At 40.9% G+C, this 20,650-nt stretch overlaps 5 protein-coding genes across 14 annotated transcripts; 3 read left to right on the top strand and 2 right to left on the bottom strand.

Moving 5' to 3' along the window:
- Window positions 1–1,383: 1,383 nt before the first annotated feature.
- LOC124222211 (uncharacterized) lies at window positions 1,384–10,900 on the bottom strand. The gene is made up of 16 exons (XM_046632962.2): window positions 10,426–10,900; window positions 10,176–10,343; window positions 9,959–10,098; window positions 9,707–9,871; window positions 9,373–9,447; window positions 8,615–8,765; window positions 8,331–8,498; window positions 8,103–8,242; window positions 7,667–7,833; window positions 6,170–6,253; window positions 4,752–4,873; window positions 4,260–4,397; window positions 2,978–3,160; window positions 2,688–2,855; window positions 2,445–2,584; window positions 1,384–1,858 (listed from the first exon to the last, which is right to left on the bottom strand). The coding sequence occupies exons 1-16, from the start codon at window positions 10,556–10,558 to the stop codon at window positions 1,691–1,693; spliced, it is 2,310 nt and encodes a 769-aa protein (XP_046488918.2). The 5' UTR covers window positions 10,559–10,900; the 3' UTR covers window positions 1,384–1,690.
- On the top strand, window positions 2,584–6,982 carry LOC124222183 (glutathione S-transferase-like). 7 transcript variants are annotated; one of them, XM_046632927.2, is made up of 5 exons: window positions 2,584–2,661; window positions 5,772–5,922; window positions 6,107–6,274; window positions 6,388–6,530; window positions 6,627–6,982. In XM_046632927.2, the coding sequence occupies exons 2-5, from the start codon at window positions 5,790–5,792 to the stop codon at window positions 6,792–6,794; spliced, it is 612 nt and encodes a 203-aa protein (XP_046488883.1). In that variant the 5' UTR covers window positions 2,584–2,661; window positions 5,772–5,789; the 3' UTR covers window positions 6,795–6,982. The 7 variants fall into 7 exon arrangements, with proteins under 7 accessions (XP_046488883.1, XP_046488827.1, XP_046488862.1 ...); XM_046632871.2 differs by lacking the exon at window positions 2,584–2,661 and adding an exon at window positions 4,686–4,935; XM_046632906.2 differs by lacking the exon at window positions 2,584–2,661 and adding an exon at window positions 5,220–5,454.
- A 699-nt stretch (window positions 10,901–11,599) lies between the features above and the next one.
- Window positions 11,600–12,926, bottom strand: LOC138190960 (glutathione S-transferase-like). The gene is made up of 4 exons (XM_069135998.1): window positions 12,698–12,926; window positions 12,441–12,608; window positions 12,213–12,352; window positions 11,600–11,943 (listed from the first exon to the last, which is right to left on the bottom strand). Exons 1-4 carry the CDS (start codon window positions 12,828–12,830, stop codon window positions 11,776–11,778), a joined length of 609 nt encoding a protein of 202 aa, XP_068992099.1. The 5' UTR covers window positions 12,831–12,926; the 3' UTR covers window positions 11,600–11,775.
- On the top strand, window positions 12,828–16,181 carry LOC138190958 (glutathione S-transferase-like). Of its 4 annotated transcripts, none has more exons than XM_069135996.1 (5): window positions 12,828–12,931; window positions 14,264–14,404; window positions 15,177–15,344; window positions 15,427–15,569; window positions 15,660–16,181. In XM_069135996.1, exons 2-5 carry the CDS (start codon window positions 14,269–14,271, stop codon window positions 15,825–15,827), a joined length of 615 nt encoding a protein of 204 aa, XP_068992097.1. In that variant the 5' UTR covers window positions 12,828–12,931; window positions 14,264–14,268; the 3' UTR covers window positions 15,828–16,181. The 4 variants fall into 4 exon arrangements, with proteins under 4 accessions (XP_068992097.1, XP_068992088.1, XP_068992096.1 ...); XM_069135987.1 differs by lacking the exon at window positions 12,828–12,931 and adding an exon at window positions 13,910–13,985 and having other exon boundaries at window positions 15,660–16,179; XM_069135995.1 differs by lacking the exon at window positions 12,828–12,931 and adding an exon at window positions 14,029–14,194.
- Window positions 16,182–16,320: 139 nt separating this feature from the next.
- LOC124222200 (uncharacterized) lies at window positions 16,321–20,367 on the top strand. The gene is made up of 9 exons (XM_046632942.2): window positions 16,321–16,381; window positions 16,834–16,984; window positions 17,169–17,336; window positions 17,450–17,592; window positions 17,689–17,853; window positions 19,105–19,411; window positions 19,528–19,695; window positions 19,797–19,939; window positions 20,012–20,367. Exons 2-9 carry the CDS (start codon window positions 16,852–16,854, stop codon window positions 20,210–20,212), a joined length of 1,428 nt encoding a protein of 475 aa, XP_046488898.2. The 5' UTR covers window positions 16,321–16,381; window positions 16,834–16,851; the 3' UTR covers window positions 20,213–20,367.
- The last annotated feature ends 283 nt before the right edge of the window (window positions 20,368–20,650 follow it).

Here is a 20,650-nt window from a genome sequence, read left to right as displayed (position 1 = left end):
GGCTTCAAGGCTTTCTTAACTCTCTATTTACCTCCGATCGTAAAGATGAAGCCAGTGTCTGGTTTTCCGTATTTTATACGTGGATTCCTTCTCGACATATCAATTAAGAATTGTGAAATCTAGTAAAGGTTACGGATTTTACAGATGCGAAAATTTTTAAAATTTTCAATACTTTCTTTGGCCTCTCCAGATCCATTAACGACCAGTTTGGGCATCGTGCAGCAGAACGAAATACGCAGTTGAAAAAAAAAACTTGTCCAATCAAGTTCCAATCTTTGTGGAAAAAATTCCTCTGAATCTCATTAAAATGTATAATAATGTTAAAGCGTAAACACAATTTATTATATTCTGATAGGATTAGACACGATGGAGCGATGAAGCATTTACTTGGTACGTCTAACCCCAGCGAAGGGTCAAAGACCGATAATCGAATACGCGGTGGGTTCAACGATTACAGCAGAAACGAGATTCTCGTCATCGGGCGTTATTCACGCTTTACACGCGATTGCTTCTAGCTTATTATATAACTGCCGAAACAGAATTGCATGGTTATGAAAAAACTACTACGCGGGCATAATTTTTTATAAAAATCAAGCACGGTGAATTTTCTGTGTAATAAATTGAAATCCTTTTGCTTTACCGAACTTGTCAAGTTCTTACAAATTCTTGACAGCATTTAACATCATGGTATCGCATCTCCATTAGTAACGGAATTTTCCAAACGAGGAAAGTTTGAGCACTGAGAAAAATTTTTAGCTACGGTTACTGTACTGTCCTTAACTATAAGTATTATCCTTTTTTACCTTAACTGGGAAATTTAATTCTGGGTATAAAATGAAAATTAGTTTCTTAGTTGTGACTAGAAAATATAGTGTGCAGTGTTAAAACTATTCTTTTCGGATATAGTGGCACGTAGTTTATTTCCTTGCAAGTATTTCCACGATTCAACGCGGCTGTGATAAGAAAGTAACGGTGAGGCCTTATTTAGCTGAACAAACGTAGAAAAGTAAACTAACAGATTTAATATTGGAGCAGCAAATAGAAAATCTAGTATTGATAACTTAATCACGTTAAATAGTTGCTTGTACCATGTACTTATGCAATTTCAACAATATTCAACACGTCATTGTCAAGATACGCATTTTACTATTTTCTAGTAACTAGAAAAAGTAGAGAAATTCTTCTCAGTGTGGGTGTGCAGATTTTTAGTTCTCACAGAGGGGTGATGCAATTGCATGTTGGAAGGTAGATGAACATTGATCAAAAACTCGTTGGTCAGTCTGATATGAATATCCAATATTATGAAATCAAATTTTCGTGCAAATAAAGCAAATCTCGTGAAGGACGGGAAATAAAACAAAATCCGCGAGTCGCAGACTCGAATTCGGCATATCTTTCTTGCTTTCTTTATTAAACATTGCTAATAAAATTGATCGTGCAAAATGCGTGTTATAGGACGAAAGAATGTAAATCGCTTGCAAAATAAAAAGCGCCTAATTCTAGTTCACATTTTTTGATGGTTCGAAATAACATAATATTTAGATGAAAATAACCTAGAAACTATCATGTGATAATACTCCGATTCGTTCAATGGTTCGATCAAGTAGTTGTTACCGGCTGTGTCGATGACGCGTAAGCTGATTTATTCTAGATTTACAAGAGGTAATCAATACGAGCTTTCAAATCCCGTTCAGTATTCCGTCACCGGACGCTTAGCAATATAAGCTTTGATGGCAGGAAGAGCCTCAACTTTTTCAATGACGCCCTTCAGGTTCGGATAATCTGCAAGGTAGTCTTTACCCAGCAGAAAGGCGAAGATCATATGGAATCCGGCGAAGACGATGTCTGCTGCTGAAAGCTGCAACGATAAAGGTCAAAACAGTTTTGTGACTAAGAGGGTGCAAAAAATTCAAAAAGATTAACCAGCGTTGTTCAATGTTAACCGAGAGGGAAATAATTTAGTGAATTAACGTGTCCATTCCCAATAAAATGCAGGCTTTTACAGCACTCCACTGTTTGATTTACAGAAATACTTATTACCTCAAAAAAAAAAAAAAATAATACACAATTTACATGCACAACGATGACATAATTTTTTCAGTCAAATTCGCAGCAATTTTGGCACATGAAAATTTCTAAGACCATTCGTGAATAATTACAACATAGCGATAAGTAAATCTCACATTATCCCTGTAATTCTGACTCAAAAAAAGCACTTCAAATAAAATTACCTTCGTGCATGTATATACAACAGATCATTTTTGTCGCGTGTTAAGAATCCGAATACTACCTCTAAAACCCTCGTTACCGTGAAGTAATCCAGAGTACTTTTCGATATCTTTTTAATTATTTTTAGGTTGAGAAACACTGATTGCAAGTTGAGCACCCAGGAACTCTTTAAGGTGAACTGTCAGTGCCTGAAACCAAGGAAGCGTGGAACCTACCTTGCCGGCGACGAAATATCCGTCGTTTTTCTTCACCCACGCGTCGAGTTTGCCGAGATAAAAAGCGGCCTTCTTTTTCGTCTCTGCCTCGGTGGCCGCCTTCTGCGCCGGTTCGGAATACCAGTACCACTTGGCAAGCACTAACAGGACGTAAAGCGAATTGATTTGGACAATTCGTAACGCACGATAGAAACAAATATCGAATATTCATTCCAAGGTCGAGTATAATCAGGATATACTTACGTTGTCTCAAGTCGCCGATGGTTTCGAGAGTGGCATCCACGTCGAACGCCTCGAGATCATTGCTGCCCAACAGGTTGAATTTCTTGGCAAGAAAGCGGGCGATAGCATTGGACTGATATAAAAACTTTCCATCGACTTCGAGGACCGGAACTTGTTCCAAGGGCATTTCTGAACAGGTATACGACAGTGTGAAACATAGACGTTATGTTTGCACGTGAACTGCTTTCAGATAACGGAAAAGCCCGTTCGAAGATTTGTCGTATTGGACGAAAAGTCAATTTCCTACTTACGTGGTTTGAGCGCCGGCCAAGCTTCCTGAGTTATGCGGTTATCCTCGAAGTCGATGCCGCCGTAGCTCAAAAGGTATCTAATCGGCTCGGCGAGACCGGCGATTCCAAAATAAGTCAACTTGTAGCCCGACATGGTGTCTAATAACGATGCACCGAACCCAAGATAAGAGATTAACGAGCAGAGTTATTACCACTGTTCCGTTGACGTTCCCAACTCGTCGTCAGCTCTGATTCTGAATGCCGGCTACGCGTTATGCGCCTAGAAGCATCGAGAAAGGACGGACGGACCGTGGCGTAGATCACAATTTTTTCCACTCTTCCATCCTTGTCGACCAGCCGTGGTAGGTGATACACCTCGCCTCGTTCTACCGTCCATTTATCCCCACTTTCGAGCCACGTTTGTGTCGGTGATCAGCGCCGGTTACCGACAGCCAACATGCATACCTATGTAGTCCGACGACTACTCGTATAAACTTACATTAGACGGTGCGAATAGTACGGTCGAATTTACACAAGCATTTACGAGTGATAATTTTTTCGGAGCAAAAAAGAAACGAAGAGTTGATGAAAAGATGACAAATGATCAGAATATTATTAAGTGATTGAAATTTTTGCACGGGGCAAAAATTTATCCGTCATTTTATGTTTTATTATTATCCAAGAACGTAACAATACTAAACTGCTGAAATCTGCGATAGGAAAATTTTATCGCATTCGCACGTATTTAATCAGCTGGCTTCAAGGCTTTGTTGACTCTCTGTTTACCTTTGGCTGTAAAGATGAAGCCAGTGTCCGGTATTAAGTATTTTCTTCGCGATGACTGTGCCGACATCGATTCCTTCCTGGCGTACTAGGTTCCACGGTTTATCAAACAAGGGTCTTGAAATTGTTAAGATCGGAATGTGAATTCATTCAAACTGTACATTTCGCACGTATGGAAATAAATGGTGGATTTTAATTCCAAGCTCGAATCGAATCGGAATAGACTTGTCTTGTCTAAGTCGACGATGATTTCGAAAGTGGCGTCTACGTCGAACGCCTCAAAATGTCATTGCTACTTAGTAGACTGAATTTCTTGGCAAGGAAGCGAGCGATAGCGTTGGACTGATATAACATTTTTCGGTCGATTTCAAAGACCGGAAATTGTTCCGAAGGGCATTACTGAGCAGGTACACGATAAGGTGAAACATGGACGTAATTCTTCTTACAGAATTGCTTTCAAATAGGGAAAAGCCTGTGCGAAGATTTGTCATGTTCTACGAAAAGCCAATTTCCCACTTACGTGGTTTGAGCGCCGGCCAAGCCTCCTGATTTATGCGGTTATCCTCGAAGTCCATACCGCCGTAGTTCAAGACGTATCTGATCGGCTCAGCGAGATCGGCAATTGCGAAGTAACTCAACGTGCAGTTCGTCATGCTGTCTAATAACGACTCACTTGATCCGAATTATTCGCGCTGTTTTCGTTACAAATCTCAACTCCCTGGTAGCTCTGATTCTGAGTGCCGGTTATAAGTTACGTAGCTTCATTATCAGCGAGAAAATATGGACAGACTGTAGCTTGGATCAAAACATTTTCAGCAAAGATCATAAATTTTTTTTCTTTCCCGTCTACGTTGGCCCACCATGGTAGTCTATACACCAAGCCTCGTTTCTAATTGCCTTTAATTATCCCCACTTTCGAACCACGATTCTGTTGGAGATTAGCACCGGTTACGAATGAACAACATGTATACCTAACTAGTCTGATATTTACTCCTATGAACTGACTATCAACGTTGCAGTTCTTCCTTGAGCAATCGTTTCATTACAGAATGTTCTTCAACGCTCATTCCCCATTGAATCCATAGATCTACGAGTCTGTGATTAGTGTTTTTAGTCGACCTTACACAAGCATATCTGAAAGATAATTCAAAAAGAACGGAGTGGTTGATGCAAAGAAGAGAATGATTGACAGTATTGTTGAGTATTTGGAATTTTTGCACACGATCAAAATTTCTTTGTCAATATATCTATTTTTACTATCCAATAATGGAAAACTTGAACTTACGAAATACTTTTACAGGACAACGTGAGATTATGTTGATTTGTTTTGTCATGAAATTTCGTTCACAGCAGTTTGTGCAGGGTTAGCTCTTGCATGTATAATCACAGGCTAACCTCTCACAATGCCCGCCCCTCAATGAGCTTCCCAAACCATCTTAAAAATATTTCATAAAATTTCACATAAGTAATGCCACAATGCTTGTGACAAACAGATGTCGCAATTACGTGTAACTGTGATTAACGATTGATTGCCAAAAATACAATTTCATTGCCCTCCACCATACTAAATTTCACGCGTATCACCATCACGTGGTCAAGATTTGCCCCACCTCGGTCCTCACTCAAGTAAGCATAATGGTGTTGAACGACGAACAGTCTTCACCGTCGGTTTCCGTAGACCTCACCAATTGAAATTTGAAGGAACGGTAAACAGAGTAATTGCTTGAATATTCTATTTATTGTAAGCGAAATCTTATGTACCAGATATCTATCTGTTCAATCGATATCAAGCGAGTTAGTCTTCTGACGAGTGTTGACTGTTATTGACTGACTCCAAATACGACGTTTCTTCTCCATTCTTCTGCTAGAGATAGTCAGTTTTTCATGAATATATACGATAAGCGCGTGCACAAAGTCAATGTGATATAATTGTCCTTGACAGCTCAGTGGTCGGTAACCCTCAGTGTTATCAACCGACGATGGACGCGAACCGAACATGATTTTAAAAAAATTGAATATCTTTTTGTTCCAGTGTTCTGTCGCAGTTAAGATGCCTGCATATAAAGTAACATACTTTAACATCATGGGCTTGGGGGGCCCGATTAGATTTCTTCTGAGTTACGGCGGCGTCGAGTTCGAGGATATTCGTATCCAATATTCGAATTGGCCCGAAGCTAAGTCAAGTCAGTAATTATTTTATTGTAGAATTTCGAATAACCCGGCATTAATGTTAGCCCAAATCTTGCCGTTATTCGATTTTTCCCAGAGTTGTAGATATCGCCGAGTCGTGCGACGTGTCGATTGGATACAGATAACGCCGCACAACCTTTTCAAACCGTACTAATCGGGATTGATTCGATATTTCAGAAACACCTTTCGGCCAAGTACCAACTCTTGAGATAGACGGAAAGGTCTACTACCAAACTTTACCGATTTGTCGTTACCTCGCAAAGCAGTTCAACCTTCTCGGCAAAAGCGATCTGGACGCTCTGGAAATTGATGCCGTCGCAAATACTGTGCATGATCTCAGAAAAAGTAATTGAATATGTTAATCGACTGGCTATCGCACGACAAGTTAGACATTTCCGAATTCCGGTTTCCGTACCGATGATCCGATTTTTATCGTTACGTCCTGTGTTATTTTCCAGTGGTATCGCTGTACTTCTTCGAGCAGGATTCGGCCGAAAAGGCAAAGAAAAAGGAGACCCTGGTCACCACGACGCTTCCCTTTTACCTGAAGAGGTTGGACGATGTAGTAAAGAAAAACGGCGGTTATTTTCACGGCGGCGAGGTAAGCTTCGAAGAATAGTTCCTCTCTGAACTCAAGCCTCGGTTGCACGATACACGCTTTCGCTGCTTCAATGCCATCTTCTCTTTCCTCTCACAGCTTAGCTATGCGGATTTGTTCTTTGCCGCGGTTCAGCATAACATAAAAGGTTTCATGAAGAATGACGTCTTTGAGGACTATCCAAACTTGAAACAATTGATTGATAAAGTTCACGCCTTACCGAGAATCGCTGCGTGGTTGGCGAAAAGCCCGAAGACCGATTATTGATATGGAAAGAAAACCCAGACTTTGTTACTAAGTTGAAAGATTTCAGTATGATTATACCTTGAGATAGCGTGTTGAAAAGTATAATAAGAACGTAATGACAAAATCGTACACTTATCATTTCATAAAAAATATACCCCATGTATTTCAAACAATAGATTGTCTTCTGTGTTAAATATATCAATTTCTTTAACCTTTCTTCCGCTCCAGCAAACCTCCTTTTCGTGTGTTACTGACCGATAATCCACTGTGACGTAACCTAACAAGTCGCTTCCTTCACGGCTTTTATATTCAATGAAATTTATTCACCCACTTTTATTGAGTCGTAGATCACCGCCTACCTTACACCACTGAAATACATATTATCTCGAACCAGAGACGTGCCTGAGTTATTTTTCGAATTATACATCGCTCGGATGACATTTTGCTGAATACATTGTTACGGAAATATGATGCACATCACTTCCAACTTCCGATTACAAAGAAAAAAAAAAAAAAAAAATGCTAAAATACAAACATACGTATTTCAAACTTGACAAGGCTGGGAGAACCGCAGTTGTGTAGACCTAGAAGTGTATAATTTGTGCTCGTGGTTGAATTTCCACATACAGTGATGTATTATGAATTAACAACGACTTTTTCAAGTATAAGAATTATTATCGAAGGCTCGGTGTAAAAAGAATAAATAAATACTAGACTATTGAGTAATTCATATTTTCGCATACGGCAACAGATCGTAGCCCAATTTATTTGTTTTTACTATGCGAATACATAATTACACTGGTAATTTCGATGGAACGAGCTTTGCAGGTTTCACCTGCTTTGTCAACATTTTATACAAACGCAGGTATCCTGATCCGCTTGCCATTAAATTTCAACAAAGCGTTTTCGGCCGTTTATCAATGTGTGACTTGATACCCGGTAGAGCATTGACTTTCTCAACGAGATTTTTCAGGTTCGGATAATCTGCGAGGAATTCGTTTCCCAGGATATAGCTGAAAACGTAATTGAATCCAGCGAAAACAATATCCGCAGCCGATAACTGTAATGGAAAACGTTGCAGATGCGATTATCTTCCGCTGTGGCTTCGAATTACATGACAGTCGATTACAGCTTGAGTCGCAATAAGTCGTGTTTAAAAAATACCCGCAACAAAGAATGTCGAAGTTAATTGAAATTACAAAAATTGTTATTATAATAGATGAGAGTTTCTAATTGACAAAAAATGTCTTCCCGTTCCCACAAATTAAATGAGACTGTACATCAGTCTGTTGCGTGTCGACCGTTTCATAATATCAACCTTGAACTTACCTTCCCACCAACGAAATATCCGCCGTTTCTTTTCACCGAGGCTTCAAGCCTGTCCAAATAAAAAGCCGCCTTTTTGCGAATCTCCGCCTCTTTGGCGATTTTATTTTCCGGAGTTTCAGCCCAGGTCCAATTGAACAGTACTAGAGAATAAGAATGTACGACAGATTTAAAAAAAATCATGAATCTAAGCAGCGTTATTCGTTGAAATTTGTCCATGGCTGCACTTACGACTCCTTAAATCGCCAATGGTTTCAACATGAGCGTCGACCTCAAAGTGTTCCAATTCACTGCTGCCGAATAATTTCAACTTGTTAGCGAGAAAGCGAACGATCGCGTTACTCTGATACAACGTCTTCCCGTCTACTTCAAGAATCGGAACTTGTTCCAACGGTGTCTCTGACAATGAGGAAATAATTTTCAATGTTAAAGTTTGCTTCGCTCCATTTAAAAAACAAAAAAAAAAAAAAAATGGTTAGTTTCGTTGAGCAATCAAAATCTCATTTGACACTCACGTGGTTTGAACACTGGCCAATCCTTTTGAGACACACGATTATCCTTGTAATCGATTCCACCGTAACTAAGAAGGAACCTGAGAGGTTCCGCCAGCCCCGCGAATTCGAAATACGTCAACTTATAATTCGACATGATGTTTCTCGCGTCGCTCTACAGGTTTTGACTGGGTTAATCACACCTCCGCAAAAAACTTCCGTCTCACTCGACACTTGAGTGCTATATGCGGCTAAAACTGAGCTAGATCCAGTGCTGCCAGAAAGCGGGTAAAAAGTACCCCTTCCACAGATCCCGCGCATGATTTCACACAACGTCAGCGGTGTACGTCGGTGTGTCGGGATGGCGACGGAAGCCGAACGATGCCGAGTCAGCTGACAAATCGAGGGGAAATGTTCCCCTACCAAGCAATGAAGAGAGCTGTGTTGTGTGTGTGCGCTCTCTTCATTGCTTGGTAGGGGAACATTTCCCCTCGATTTGTCAGCTGACTCGGCATCGTTCGGCTTCCGTCGCCATCCCGACACACCGACGTGCACCGTTGACGTTGTGTGAGATGCGCGCAAGCTGCTAGGGAAGGGGTACTTTTTACCCGCTTTCTGGCAGCACTGGCTAGATCTTAAATACACCGGTCGATCTATCCGATGACAATGATACGATATCGTCTGTGCCTACAGATATCACTTATTATAACGGAACACACGACTGACCACGAAATGTTACGTGGATACGAATATGTAACTACAAATAGTCATCCATTCGTCACCTCGTGTCTGCGATATTTGTAACACTCGCTGAAGACAACATCAACACTGACTGCAACAGTGCAAAAACTGTGACTTCAACAGGTAATATCTTAAAGTGACCAGTCACGATGACTGAGCTGGTTCCGCGATGGAAAGGCAGGGAAGGTAGAGAGATAAAATTTACGTAAGACGTTGTCATTGCCTAATAAATGATGATTCGTCGTAAGCTTTGCGTGACTTTGCTTGCTTTGTTAAAGAATTATGAGCTGTAGGATTACACAATTTTTATTACATTCGTACAGTCCATTGGTAAAAAAAGGTAGTAATTAAACTTGACGATGAGCTGATTGATTAGAATTTTGTTTTCGGACGATTGGCCAAGTAAGACTTGATGTTCGGTAGATTGCATACCTCGTTGAAGATATTTTTCAATTTGGGATGACCCGCGGTTATATCTTTTTCCGCCATGGAGGACATGTAATCATGTAACGAAGCGAAAAAGATGTCCGCCCACGTCAGCTGCAGCAAAAGAAACCGAATGCGGTTAGAAGAGAATCGTGACAGTACGTGCCGAAAATAATTTCATTTGTGCAAGCAGAAACCTGCCTTTTTGCCCACGAAATAACCGCCGTTGACGTTCAATATCGCTTCGAACTTGTCAAGGTAAAATCCCAGTCGTTCAAACGCTCTCTCTTTCAAGATCGGCGTCCACTCGGGTCGAGTGTTCCAAAAATAGTTGGCCATCTCTGAAGAAAAATTTCACGTCGCGATTAGTTTCCCCCCTAACAATTTACCCTGTAAAACACATCCGAATTGCATTTACCATGTCGCAGATCGTTGATGCTGTTGACAGCACTGTCGATCTGCAGTGCTTCGATATCGTCGCGGCCATAGACGTCAGATTTCTTAGCGATAAATCGACAGATCGCTAACGACTGATTATATTTTTTCCCGTCGATCTCTAGCACCGGTACTTGTTCCATTGGCATAACTACAGAAACGGTTTAAACCACGTCGAATAAACTATATTTGAACCCCGTGGATCGTAGAAGAATCGGTTGCATTTTACTCACGTGGCTTGTATTGCGGCCACTCTTCGTCGCTGACCCGTTCATCTTCGAAATCGATACCGGCGTAGCTCAGCATGAACCTGACAGGCTCTCCCAGGCCCGTAAAATTGAAGTAAGTCAACTTGTAAGAAGGCATTATTCACAAATGCACAGTAATAAACCTCTGAAGATGAGCTCTGGCACGGAAATATTTTAAAAATTCTAGACTCTCTCGCAACTTGTCGAGCACTGAACTGCCCTCGAGACTTTCACTGTATAGAGTAGCCAGCGAAGCTAATGATTAGTTTGACCTCAAACGAACTCCCTCTGGTTAGACTCCATTGGTTGCCTCGGCGAAACAGGCAAATTATAAATAAACGACGAATCGTAGAAGAGGATTGAAGCTAGCACGAAAGTGAATTCCGTTTTAATAAGAGAATTCAGAAATGAGCCAACCGTCTGGGGAAATTCTGAGTCAGGAGAATATGATTAAAACTAGTGAATGTTAGAAATTTGAATTAGGACGCAGCGTGCAGCACGTTCACCGTGCGATTGAATCACATGTGAAAAAACTTAACAGTATTCCACTGTTTGCACGGTCTTGACTGTTTCTGGCACTGTTGTTTACGTATGCGTTGCTTGATATTCACCCACCCGACCCAAAGACCACATGTTGCGTTACGTGGCACACGGTCACAGCTTTACCGTCCGAGTTTCGCGCGTAAGACTTGTTCGAATTCGAAGAAGTAACTAACGTTTGACCAATTTTATTCCTATTATTATGTTTTTGGTCAATATAGGGAAACTGACGGGAACTTGAATTGTTTAGTGGCATTGTCCTTTGATTTTCAAGAAAAAAAAAAAGGTCAATATTTTAAGGAATCCACGACACATTCGACTTACTGGTAGCAATGAATAATGCATATTCTGTGTGACATCTGTCGTTTGTACAGAAGTCAATATATTCAAAAGGGATAAGAGTAAGTGTTCAATGTTTCTTATTAAACCCTCTGACAAACAATATGCTAAAATACAAGCATGGGCCGGGAGAACTGCAATTGTATATCTACAAGTCTGCAATCTGCGCTCGTGGTTGAATTTTTACAAGCATTGCTGGATTATAAAATAAAAAATAGTTTTTCGAGTGGAAGAATTATCGAGGAGTGAATGTAAGGAAAATAAATAAATATAATACTGCTAGTGCGTGATTCAAATTTTCGCGCACGGCAACAATTCGAAGCTCTATTTATTTGTTTTTACTATGCGAATACATAATTACACTGGCAATTTCGATGGAACGAGCTTTGCAGGTTTCACCTGCTTTGTCAACATTTTATACAAACGCAGATATCCTGATCCGCTTGCCATTAAATTTCAACAAAGCGTTTTCGGCCGTTTATCAATGTGTGACTTGATACCCGGTAGAGCATTGACTTTCTCAACGAGATTTTTCAGGTTCGGATAATCTGCGAGGAATTCGTTTCCCAGGATATAGCTGAAAACGTAATTGAATCCAGCGAAAACAATATCCGCAGCCGATAACTGTAATGGAAAACGTTGCAGATGCGATTATCTTCCGCTGTGGCTTCGAATTACATGACAGTCGATTACAGCTTGAGTCGCAATAAGTCGTGTTTAAAAAATACCCGCAACAAAGAATGTCGAAGTTAATTGAAATTACAAAAATTGTTATTATAATAGATGAGAGTTTCTAATTGACAAAAAATGTCTTCCCGTTCCCACAAATTAAATGAGACTGTACATCAGTCTGTTGCGTGTCGACCGTTTCATAATATCAACCTTGAACTTACCTTCCCACCAACGAAATATCCGCCGTTTCTTTTCACCGAGGCTTCAAGCCTGTCCAAATAAAAAGCCGCCTTTTTGCGAATCTCCGCCTCTTTGGCGATTTTATTTTCCGGAGTTTCAGCCCAGGTCCAATTGAACAGTACTAGAGAATAAGAATGTACGACGGATTTAAAAAAAATCATGAATCTAAGCAGCGTTATTCGTTGAAATTTGTCCATGGCTGCACTTACGACTCCTTAAATCGCCAATGGTTTCAACATGAGCGTCGACCTCAAAGTGTTCCAATTCACTGCTGCCGAATAATTTCAACTTGTTAGCGAGAAAGCGAACGATCGCGTTACTCTGATACAACGTCTTCCCGTCTACTTCAAGAATTGGAACTTGTCCGAAGGGCGTTTCTAAGGAGAAAATTCTAAGAGTTAATGTTTTACTTGCACCGAGCTAAGGAACGAAAAATCGGTCGCTTCAAATTCCAGCTGATACTCACGCGGTTTGATCGCTGGCCAATTTTCATGAGGCACGCGATTATCCTCGTAATCGATTCCACCGTAGCTGAGGAGGAATCTGATCGGTTCCGCGAGCCCCGCTATTGCGAAGTAAGTCAACTTATAACTCGACATAACGCTTCTCCCGTCGATATACCGGTTTCCACAGAGTCAGAGTCCTACCAACAGCTTCCGTCACGCTTGTCGCTGGCGCGTTATATGTGGCTAAACCCCAGGTAAATGTTTATTATATAAGATCGGTTTATCTTACGCGGATGCTTAACACGAAGTGCTACGTAGATATGAATAGATAACCGCACACGGTCACGTAATTATCACCATTATCCGAGAACTACTGCAATGCGACTCCGTGCTACATTGAAGCACTAAAGAATACATGAGTAATACCAAAAAATTGACTAGTCACGATGATCAAGCTAGTTCCGTGAAGACAAGGCAGGACAAGTGTCGATATAAAAGTTACAAACGACTTCATTGTCACTGGTATTTTAATTTATCACACAGGGTGGCCCATTGAGGTCGGCACAGCGGAATATCTTGGAAATAATGTATTTTTGAGAACATCAAAGTTTCAGGGTACGTGTCATTTGGTGGAGGTTTCATTGTAAACAACTGTCTTTTAAATACGTACGTTGTTCTCAAGAATATTTCGCTGTGCTAACCTGAAGGGAACGACCTGTAAAATAATGGCAATGTGTGCATCGGTGCAGTCTGAAATGCATACGTATAAATAATGACCGTATAATCACCGAAAGTATAATATTATGACTACTAACAATAAGCTAACCGAACCAGTAGTTTCATTTATGCAGAGTATATCTTTTCATAGTGCAATGACCACATCATGACTTTCTGTGACATTGCTTCTTTTCTTAAAAAGTCGTCAACTGAACTTGACAATTTTTTTTTATTACAATCGGTTAATACAGAAAGGTAACAGTTTAACTTGATGTTAGGTGGGCTGATTTATTCAAATCCTATTTCACTTCCGATCCAACGTCAAAAAGAAATTGGCATTTTGTTTGCGGTCTAGACAGGACTAGACAGGACATTTATAGAATCACAATTGTTATTCGACACTGTTATTGGTGCACGCAATGCGGTGTGCGCTACTTGACATCCTTTTCCCCCCACGTAAGACCACGTGGTGCGTCACATGGTCGCAGCCGTGTTCCACTTTTCATCTTGGTAAAGCTGGTATCCCAGTTGAACGACCCACAGTCTTCACCGTTTGGGTTTCGCGCGAAAGGCTTATCTCAATTCCACAGTGTAAGAAAAGTCGTTTGATAAATTTTATCTATATATTACAGTGATTACAGAGATATGAAGTTTTATACGTTTCTTTTGGGTTCTTATCTTCTTAGTTAGTGCAAAGAATTCGATGCAAATTTGAATTGTTGAGTGTCACTGTACTGAGTCGATTCGAAAGTTTTAAAAATTCTGATCACACTTGACTCATTGCAAGCAACGAACAATTGGTATTCCATGTAAGATTCGTTATTTGTACGATAGGCAATATTTGATATTATTTAAAAATCTTCCCACAGAAGAAATGCCGAAATATAAGCTAACTTACTTCAATGTGACAAGTCTGGGAGAACCGATAAGATTTCTCCTAAGTTACGGCGGTGCGGATTTCGAAGATGTGCGTATAGACAGACAAAACGAGTGGCCGGCAATCAAGCATAGTAAGCAATGTTTCTCGTTGACATTTGGAGGAGGTTTGGAAGTCACGGAAAAACAGTAGGCATTTGTTTCAATTTTCCGAATTTATTTACTCAGTATTGATACGTTGTGTCCATGAATTTGAAGTACTTTGGTTAAAAGTGACAGTAACAACTTGAGAAAAGTATCAGTATCATAGAACAAAGCTTTTTGAACACGTACGTAAGAATAAAAAAACTTTAACAATGGGAATTTTTATGTATACGTCAAAACCGAAACGATAACTAGTGACAACAACTGGCGTGAAAACCGTGGATGTTTAATTTACGGTGAACAGTCGCGTCATTCGTGTAAAAATCCCGTCACAATTTGAAAATCGAGTTAGTATCGCCGCAAAGAGCTGCATGCGCTGTTGCTAAATTTTGGATCGAAATTGCGTGTGTTCAATAAATAAAAATATATTGCTGTTCAGCACTAAGATTGAACGAAAAATGTGAGAATTTGAAGATTTGTTTTATCATGAAATTTTCTTCAGAGCGGTTGGTTCAGGATGAGCTATTCCGCCTCGATGAGGTTCCCAAACGTCCTTGAAAGTGTCTCGTATCATCTATTACAGTTTTAATCTCATATTCTTATATCGTCCAATAAAATCAAAAACTTCTTATCCGTAACCACTCGATTATCAGAGGATACACTTATCAGTGCCGTGATCAAGACCACTGTGATCAATAATTTATGATATCTCGGCTTAGAAAGTGGCTTTGAATATCTGTAAATTTTTAATTCTCTTTCCAGCTATGCCTTTTGGCCAGGTACCAATTCTCGAGATAGATGGAAAGGTTTATTACCAAACTCTACCGATATGTCGTTACCTTGCACGGCAGTTTAACATCGGTGGCCAAACCGATTTAGACGCCCTGGAAATCGATGCTATCGCAAATTCGGTTTACGACCTCAGAAAACGTGGGTAACACTCCAATCTAAACTTTGAGCGTCTAGCTTCGTTGGCACCTGTCATTTCGTGCGTTTTTGTACAATTTTACAGTCGCAGCGCTTTACTACTGGGAAGCGAATCCGGATGAGAAGGCTAAGAAAAGAGAGACTCTGGTGAACGCGTCTCTTCCCGTTTATTTGAAAAAGTTCGACGAAATGTTAAAGGATAACGCTGGCTATTTTCACGGAGGAGAGGTAATGTCCTAAGAATCCGTATTGTCACGCAAATTGTTCACTGATACAGTTTTCATCCTCTTGTAACGTTTTTCTCTGTACTTTTTACAGCTCAGTTACGCGGATTTGTTCTTCGCTGCAGCTTACGATAACATAAACAGTTTCATGGGCTTTGACGTCGCAAAGGATTACCCAAACTTGAGACGACTGGTAGACAAAGTTCTTGCGTTGCCTAAAATCGCTGCCTGGGTGGCGAAGAGACCAAAAACTCCTTATTAGTTGACCTCGAAAGTATCGCATTAATCACCAAGGAACCCATGGCAAATCTGAATCAACTAACTCACTCATACACGTGTGATAAGAATTCAACATCTGTACGACTAATTTTACGCCGTATAGCGGAAAACAACGAACATGGTAAAAGTTCCAAGATTTCGAATTAAACAAATAAACTGGTACAGCATCTGAGAGCCGAATGAGATGTTAAATTATGAATGAAAGTCTTGAAGGGAATTATTGACGGTAAAATAAAATTATCGATTACAATGAAAAAAACTGATCGTTGAAAATTACATCATATTTAGTCACATAAGTAAGGCCACAATGCTTGTGACAAACAGATGTCGCAATTACGTCTAACTGTGATTAACGATTGATTGCCAAAAATACAATTTCATTGCCCTCCACCATACTAAATTTCACGCGTATCACCATCACGTGGTCACGATTTGCCCCACCACGGTCCTCACTCAAGTAAGCATAATGGTGTTGAACGACGAACAGTCTTCACCGTCGGTTTCCGTAGACCTCATCAATCGAAATTTGAAGGAACGGTAAACAGAGTAATTGCTTGAATATTCTATTTATTGTAAGCGAAATCTTATGTGCCAGATACCTATCTGTTCAATCGATATCAAGCGAGTTAGTCTTCTGACGAGTGTTGACTGTTATTGACTGACTCCAAATACTACGTTTCTTCTACAGTATTTTTGTTGTTGAACTTTCATCGCTTCCAGCACAGCGATTTTCGTTGACGGTTTGTGCCGCTTCACCTGGATTCGAAAGCAGAACTGCACTTATTTCTGCATCAACAATGATTTCTCCTGCTAGAGATAGTCAGTTTTTCAAGAATATATACGAGAAGCACGTGCACATAGTCAATGTGATATAATTGTCCTTGACAGCTCAGTGGTCGGTAACCCTCAGTGTTACCAACCGACGATGGACGCGAACCGAGCATTAAAAGCGGGAACAATATTTGAAAACATTTGAAATTTGTTTTCAGTGTTCCGTTGCACTCAAAATGCCCGCATATAAAGTAACATACTTTAACATCGTGGGCTTGGGAGGCCCGATTAGATTTCTTCTGAGTTACGTCGGCGTCGAGTTCGAGGATATTCGTATCGAACATTCGAATTGGCCCGAAGCTAAGCCAAGTCAGTAATTATTTTATTGTAGAATTTCGAATAACCCGGCGTTAATGTTAGCCCAAATCTTGCCGTTATTCGATTTTTCCCAGAGTTGTAGATATCGCCGAGTCGTGCGACGTGTCGATTGGATACAGATAACGCCGCACAACTTCTTCAAACCGTACTAATCGGGATTGATTCGATATTTCAGAAACACCTTTCGGCCAAGTACCAACTCTTGAGATAGACGGAAAGGTCTACTACCAAACTTTACCGATTTGTCGTTACCTCGCAAAGCAGTTCAACCTTCTCGGCAAAAGCGATCTGGACGCTCTGGAAATTGATGCCGTCGCAAATACTGTGCATGATCTCAGAAAAAGTAATTGAATATGTTAATCGACTGGCTATCGCACGACAAGTTAGACATTTCCGAATTCCGGTTTCCGTACCGATGATCCGATTTTTATCGTTACGTCCTGTGTTATTTTCCAGTGGTATCGCTGTACTTCTTCGAGCAGGATTCGGCCGAAAAGGCAAAGAAAAAGGAGACCCTGGTCACCACGACGCTTCCCTTTTACCTGAAGAGGTTGGACGATGTAGTAAAGAAAAACGGCGGTTATTTTCACGGCGGCGAGGTAAGCTTCGAAGAATAGTTCCTCTCTGAACTCAAGCCTCGGTTGCACGATACACGCTTTCGCTGCTTCAATGCCATCTTCTCTTTCCTCTCACAGCTTAGCTATGCGGATTTGTTCTTTGCCGCGGTTCAGCATAACATAAAAGGTTTCATGAAGAATGACGTCTTTGAGGACTATCCAAACTTGAAACAATTGATTGATAAAGTTCACGCCTTACCGAGAATCGCTGCGTGGTTGGCGAAAAGCCCGAAGACTGATTATTGATATTGAGAGAGAAACGGGAATTCGTTACGAATTTCAACATGATTATACTTTGAGATCGTGTGTTGAAAAGTATGACAAGATTGTTGTAGGATATGTGACGTAGCATACAAGAAGTATAGCCACGTAAGAAGACAGGAAATAAACATAATTAATCCTAGACCGTAGTAGAGAGCGGTTGTGTTTGTTTACCTGTTCTCACGTATACAGTAACTGTGCCCTTATATTATCTAATAAAAAATATTTCACACATAGAGCAAACAACAGATTGTCTTCTGTGTTAAATATATTAATACTTTTCTGCCGCTCCAGCAGAACATTTTTTGCCTGTTTTGCCGACTGAGAATCTGTCGCGAGGTGACATATCAAGCCGACTCCATAAATGCCTGTGACATTTATATCAATCAAATTTTATTCACACACTCTTATTGACTCGTGGATCGCCGCCTACATTACATCACTGAAATACATCGCTCGAATCAGCGTACCGAACGTTAAACCAGTTACGAACACCAGTCGTGAGTTATTTCTCGAATTGCACATCACTGGGATCACGATTCGAGAAATACATTTTTTATCCAAATTTCGGTTTCTTCATTTCTTCATGAATTGCCATCCGAATTACTTCCGTGAATAAGCTAATTTTACCAAATTACATCGTGTCTTGTGCACGAATATTCATTCTACGAAGAAAATTATTCGGTTTGATGTAGGCAATAATCGGATCTAAAATTGTTTATTCTCACCGTCTCTTTATATCCTATTCTCTCTGGGTTAATTCCGATCGTATTTCACAGTATGGCATTAGATTTTTCAAAGAGCGTCCCTAATTCCACACTAATTGGCCCAATTGTCTCCGATTCAAGTGCAATCGGTTTCTATTATTTTCCAAGATTGCTATTCTTCTCAGCCAGAGACCATCGTTTTTCTAGATTTAAAATTACGAAGAATTCTCAAGTCTCCAAAGTGTTGAACGGAATGTCAACTCAACGCCCAGTGACACAAAGCGACGTCAAACCGACGCAGCCTCAGGCTTTATCGGCGACGGTTAACGTCATGCCTATGCTTCAAAATTAGTCAATTAGTGCTTGGGCCCAACTTGCAACGGCAGTCACACAGCCGAGTCGCACAAAGGACACACAGTTTTACGATGGGCCGCGTTGTTAGCAGCATAATAACCTCCCGACTTTCCTCAAACGTCTCATCAAGGATCTAAAGAGGCTCCCCATTGGCTGCCAGCCGGGTGCGTAGTCTTCGCGACTGGTTCGTTACGACTCATCGTCAGCTTTGAAGATAGGACCCAAGTTCAGTTTGTTCCGAATCAACAGAGTCGAGGGTTGGGTGCGTGCAGGGCTCGTGCGTTTGGTGATACGAAAATTTCGTTACCTACGGTACTTTAATCTTACATCTGATAAGAATACAAAAATGCCCCAGTACAAACTGATCTATTTCAAGACGACGGGAGTAGCTGAACTTGTGCGATATCTATTCAGCTATGCAGATCAGGATTTTGAAGATGTGAGACACGATATTACGACTTGGCCGAAGTTCCAACGCGGTAAGATTGTTTTCTTGAAAATTCATGGGACACGCTTGCCGGTTTTCCACCGAGCTTCGTATCCCGTTCCCTCTAATTTATTCATTCCTTTACTTTCTTGTATCCGCACGAATAAGAGACACCCTACGGAGTGTTGCCGTTATTGGAAATCGACGGGAAGGTTTACAACCAGAGCTTGGCGATCGGCAGATACTTGGCCAAAGAGTTCAACTTGACCGGTAGTAACAAACTGGAAGATTTGGAAATCGACTCCATGGTAGACACGATCAACGATTACAGAAGTGGTAAGACAACGATCAACGTCAATTTCACGCATGGAATCTTGGTAACGGGAACTCGGTAAAATTCATTTTGATATTTGATTGGAAAAATTCTGCTTTTTTAGTATTCAGTCAGTACTTGTGGGAGGCGAACAAGATCGCGAAATCCAAAAGGAAGGAACAGCTTGTGCAGGAAAAACTTCCATTCTATTTGAACAGGTTTGAAGATCGGGTGAAAGCAAATGGCGGCTACTTCGTCGGTGGAAAGGTATGACAAAATTCGGATCGCAACTTTGCCTGTACATTTGAGCTGATTTCAATGTTCCCGAATTTCACTCAGCTGACTTGGGCCGACCTGTGGTTCGTTTCGCTGAAGCCATACCTCGACTTTGTCATTGGATTCGACACTCTGAAGAATCACGCTGCTCTGACAGAGCATGCGAACAAGATCAACGCGATTCCTAACATAAAGAAATGGCTCGATACTCGGCCAACCGAATGCTGCCTACAAGAATTCTTGGACGCCAAGCAACAGGACTGATCGATCGCTTCTGCGCGGTGTAATTATCATTAATTCACGATGTAAGATCAATCTTACACCACCTGGCGTGATTTTTTAAAATGAATTCACAAGACAGGAATCCTATGTAACTTGTTCTCTTCGCATTAAATAAAAAGTGTTTTTGTATTCCAACACCGATCGAAGGTAGTGTTCAAACGACGGTTACCATTCCCCGATTACATCGAGTTTCCAGCTTTCGTTGCTCGAACTTGTCGTAGGTATGTAACGTGCATCCGAAGGTTGATAGCCGTTATCGACCGCGGCGGCTGCGGCGGGAGTGCAGCGGAGGTCTTTAACAACGTTTGAAAATGAAAATGAAAGGCGGCGAATTGCGCCAGCGTCGTCCAGAGGTCGTTCCGCGATATTGTTCGTGGGTGGTTGAGACGCGAGATGCCGCCAAGCGTCGGAATGCCGATT

The sequence above is a fragment of the Neodiprion pinetum genome, chromosome 1, assembly GCF_021155775.2.
Source record: "Neodiprion pinetum isolate iyNeoPine1 chromosome 1, iyNeoPine1.2, whole genome shotgun sequence".
In the NCBI taxonomy this organism is placed as follows: domain Eukaryota; kingdom Metazoa; phylum Arthropoda; class Insecta; order Hymenoptera; family Diprionidae; genus Neodiprion; species Neodiprion pinetum.
The sequence above is the reverse complement of the archived record's forward strand: the minus strand, read 5'-3'. Positions and strand labels throughout refer to the sequence as shown.

Coding starts and splice junctions, on each gene's coding strand:
- LOC138190958 (XM_069135996.1), top strand. CDS start 14,269: ATGCCGAAATATAAGCTAACTTACTTCAATGTGACAAGTCTGGGAGAA. Junction 14,405..15,176: donor GTGGCCGGCAATCAAGCATA/GTAAGCAATGTT, acceptor TTCTCTTTCCAG/CTATGCCTTTTGGCCAGGTA. Junction 15,570..15,659: donor GCTATTTTCACGGAGGAGAG/GTAATGTCCTAA, acceptor TACTTTTTACAG/CTCAGTTACGCGGATTTGTT.
- LOC124222183 (XM_046632871.2), top strand. Junction 5,923..6,106: donor TTGGCCCGAAGCTAAGTCAA/GTCAGTAATTAT, acceptor TCGATATTTCAG/AAACACCTTTCGGCCAAGTA. Junction 6,531..6,626: donor GTTATTTTCACGGCGGCGAG/GTAAGCTTCGAA, acceptor TTCCTCTCACAG/CTTAGCTATGCGGATTTGTT.
- LOC124222200 (XM_046632942.2), top strand. CDS start 16,852: ATGCCCGCATATAAAGTAACATACTTTAACATCGTGGGCTTGGGAGGC. Junction 17,337..17,449: donor TGTGCATGATCTCAGAAAAA/GTAATTGAATAT, acceptor GTTATTTTCCAG/TGGTATCGCTGTACTTCTTC. Junction 19,412..19,527: donor TTGGCCGAAGTTCCAACGCG/GTAAGATTGTTT, acceptor CGCACGAATAAG/AGACACCCTACGGAGTGTTG.
- LOC138190960 (XM_069135998.1), bottom strand. CDS start 12,830: ATGTCGAGTTATAAGTTGACTTACTTCGCAATAGCGGGGCTCGCGGAA. Junction 12,609..12,697: donor TTGGCCAGCGATCAAACCGC/GTGAGTATCAGC, acceptor TTTTCTCCTTAG/AAACGCCCTTCGGACAAGTT. Junction 12,353..12,440: donor CATTGGCGATTTAAGGAGTC/GTAAGTGCAGCC, acceptor CTTATTCTCTAG/TACTGTTCAATTGGACCTGG.
- LOC124222211 (XM_046632962.2), bottom strand. CDS start 10,558: ATGCCTTCTTACAAGTTGACTTACTTCAATTTTACGGGCCTGGGAGAG. Junction 8,243..8,330: donor CATTGGCGATTTAAGGAGTC/GTAAGTGCAGCC, acceptor CTTATTCTCTAG/TACTGTTCAATTGGACCTGG. Junction 1,859..2,444: donor GATATTTCGTCGCCGGCAAG/GTAGGTTCCACG, acceptor TTATCGTTGCAG/CTTTCAGCAGCAGACATCGT.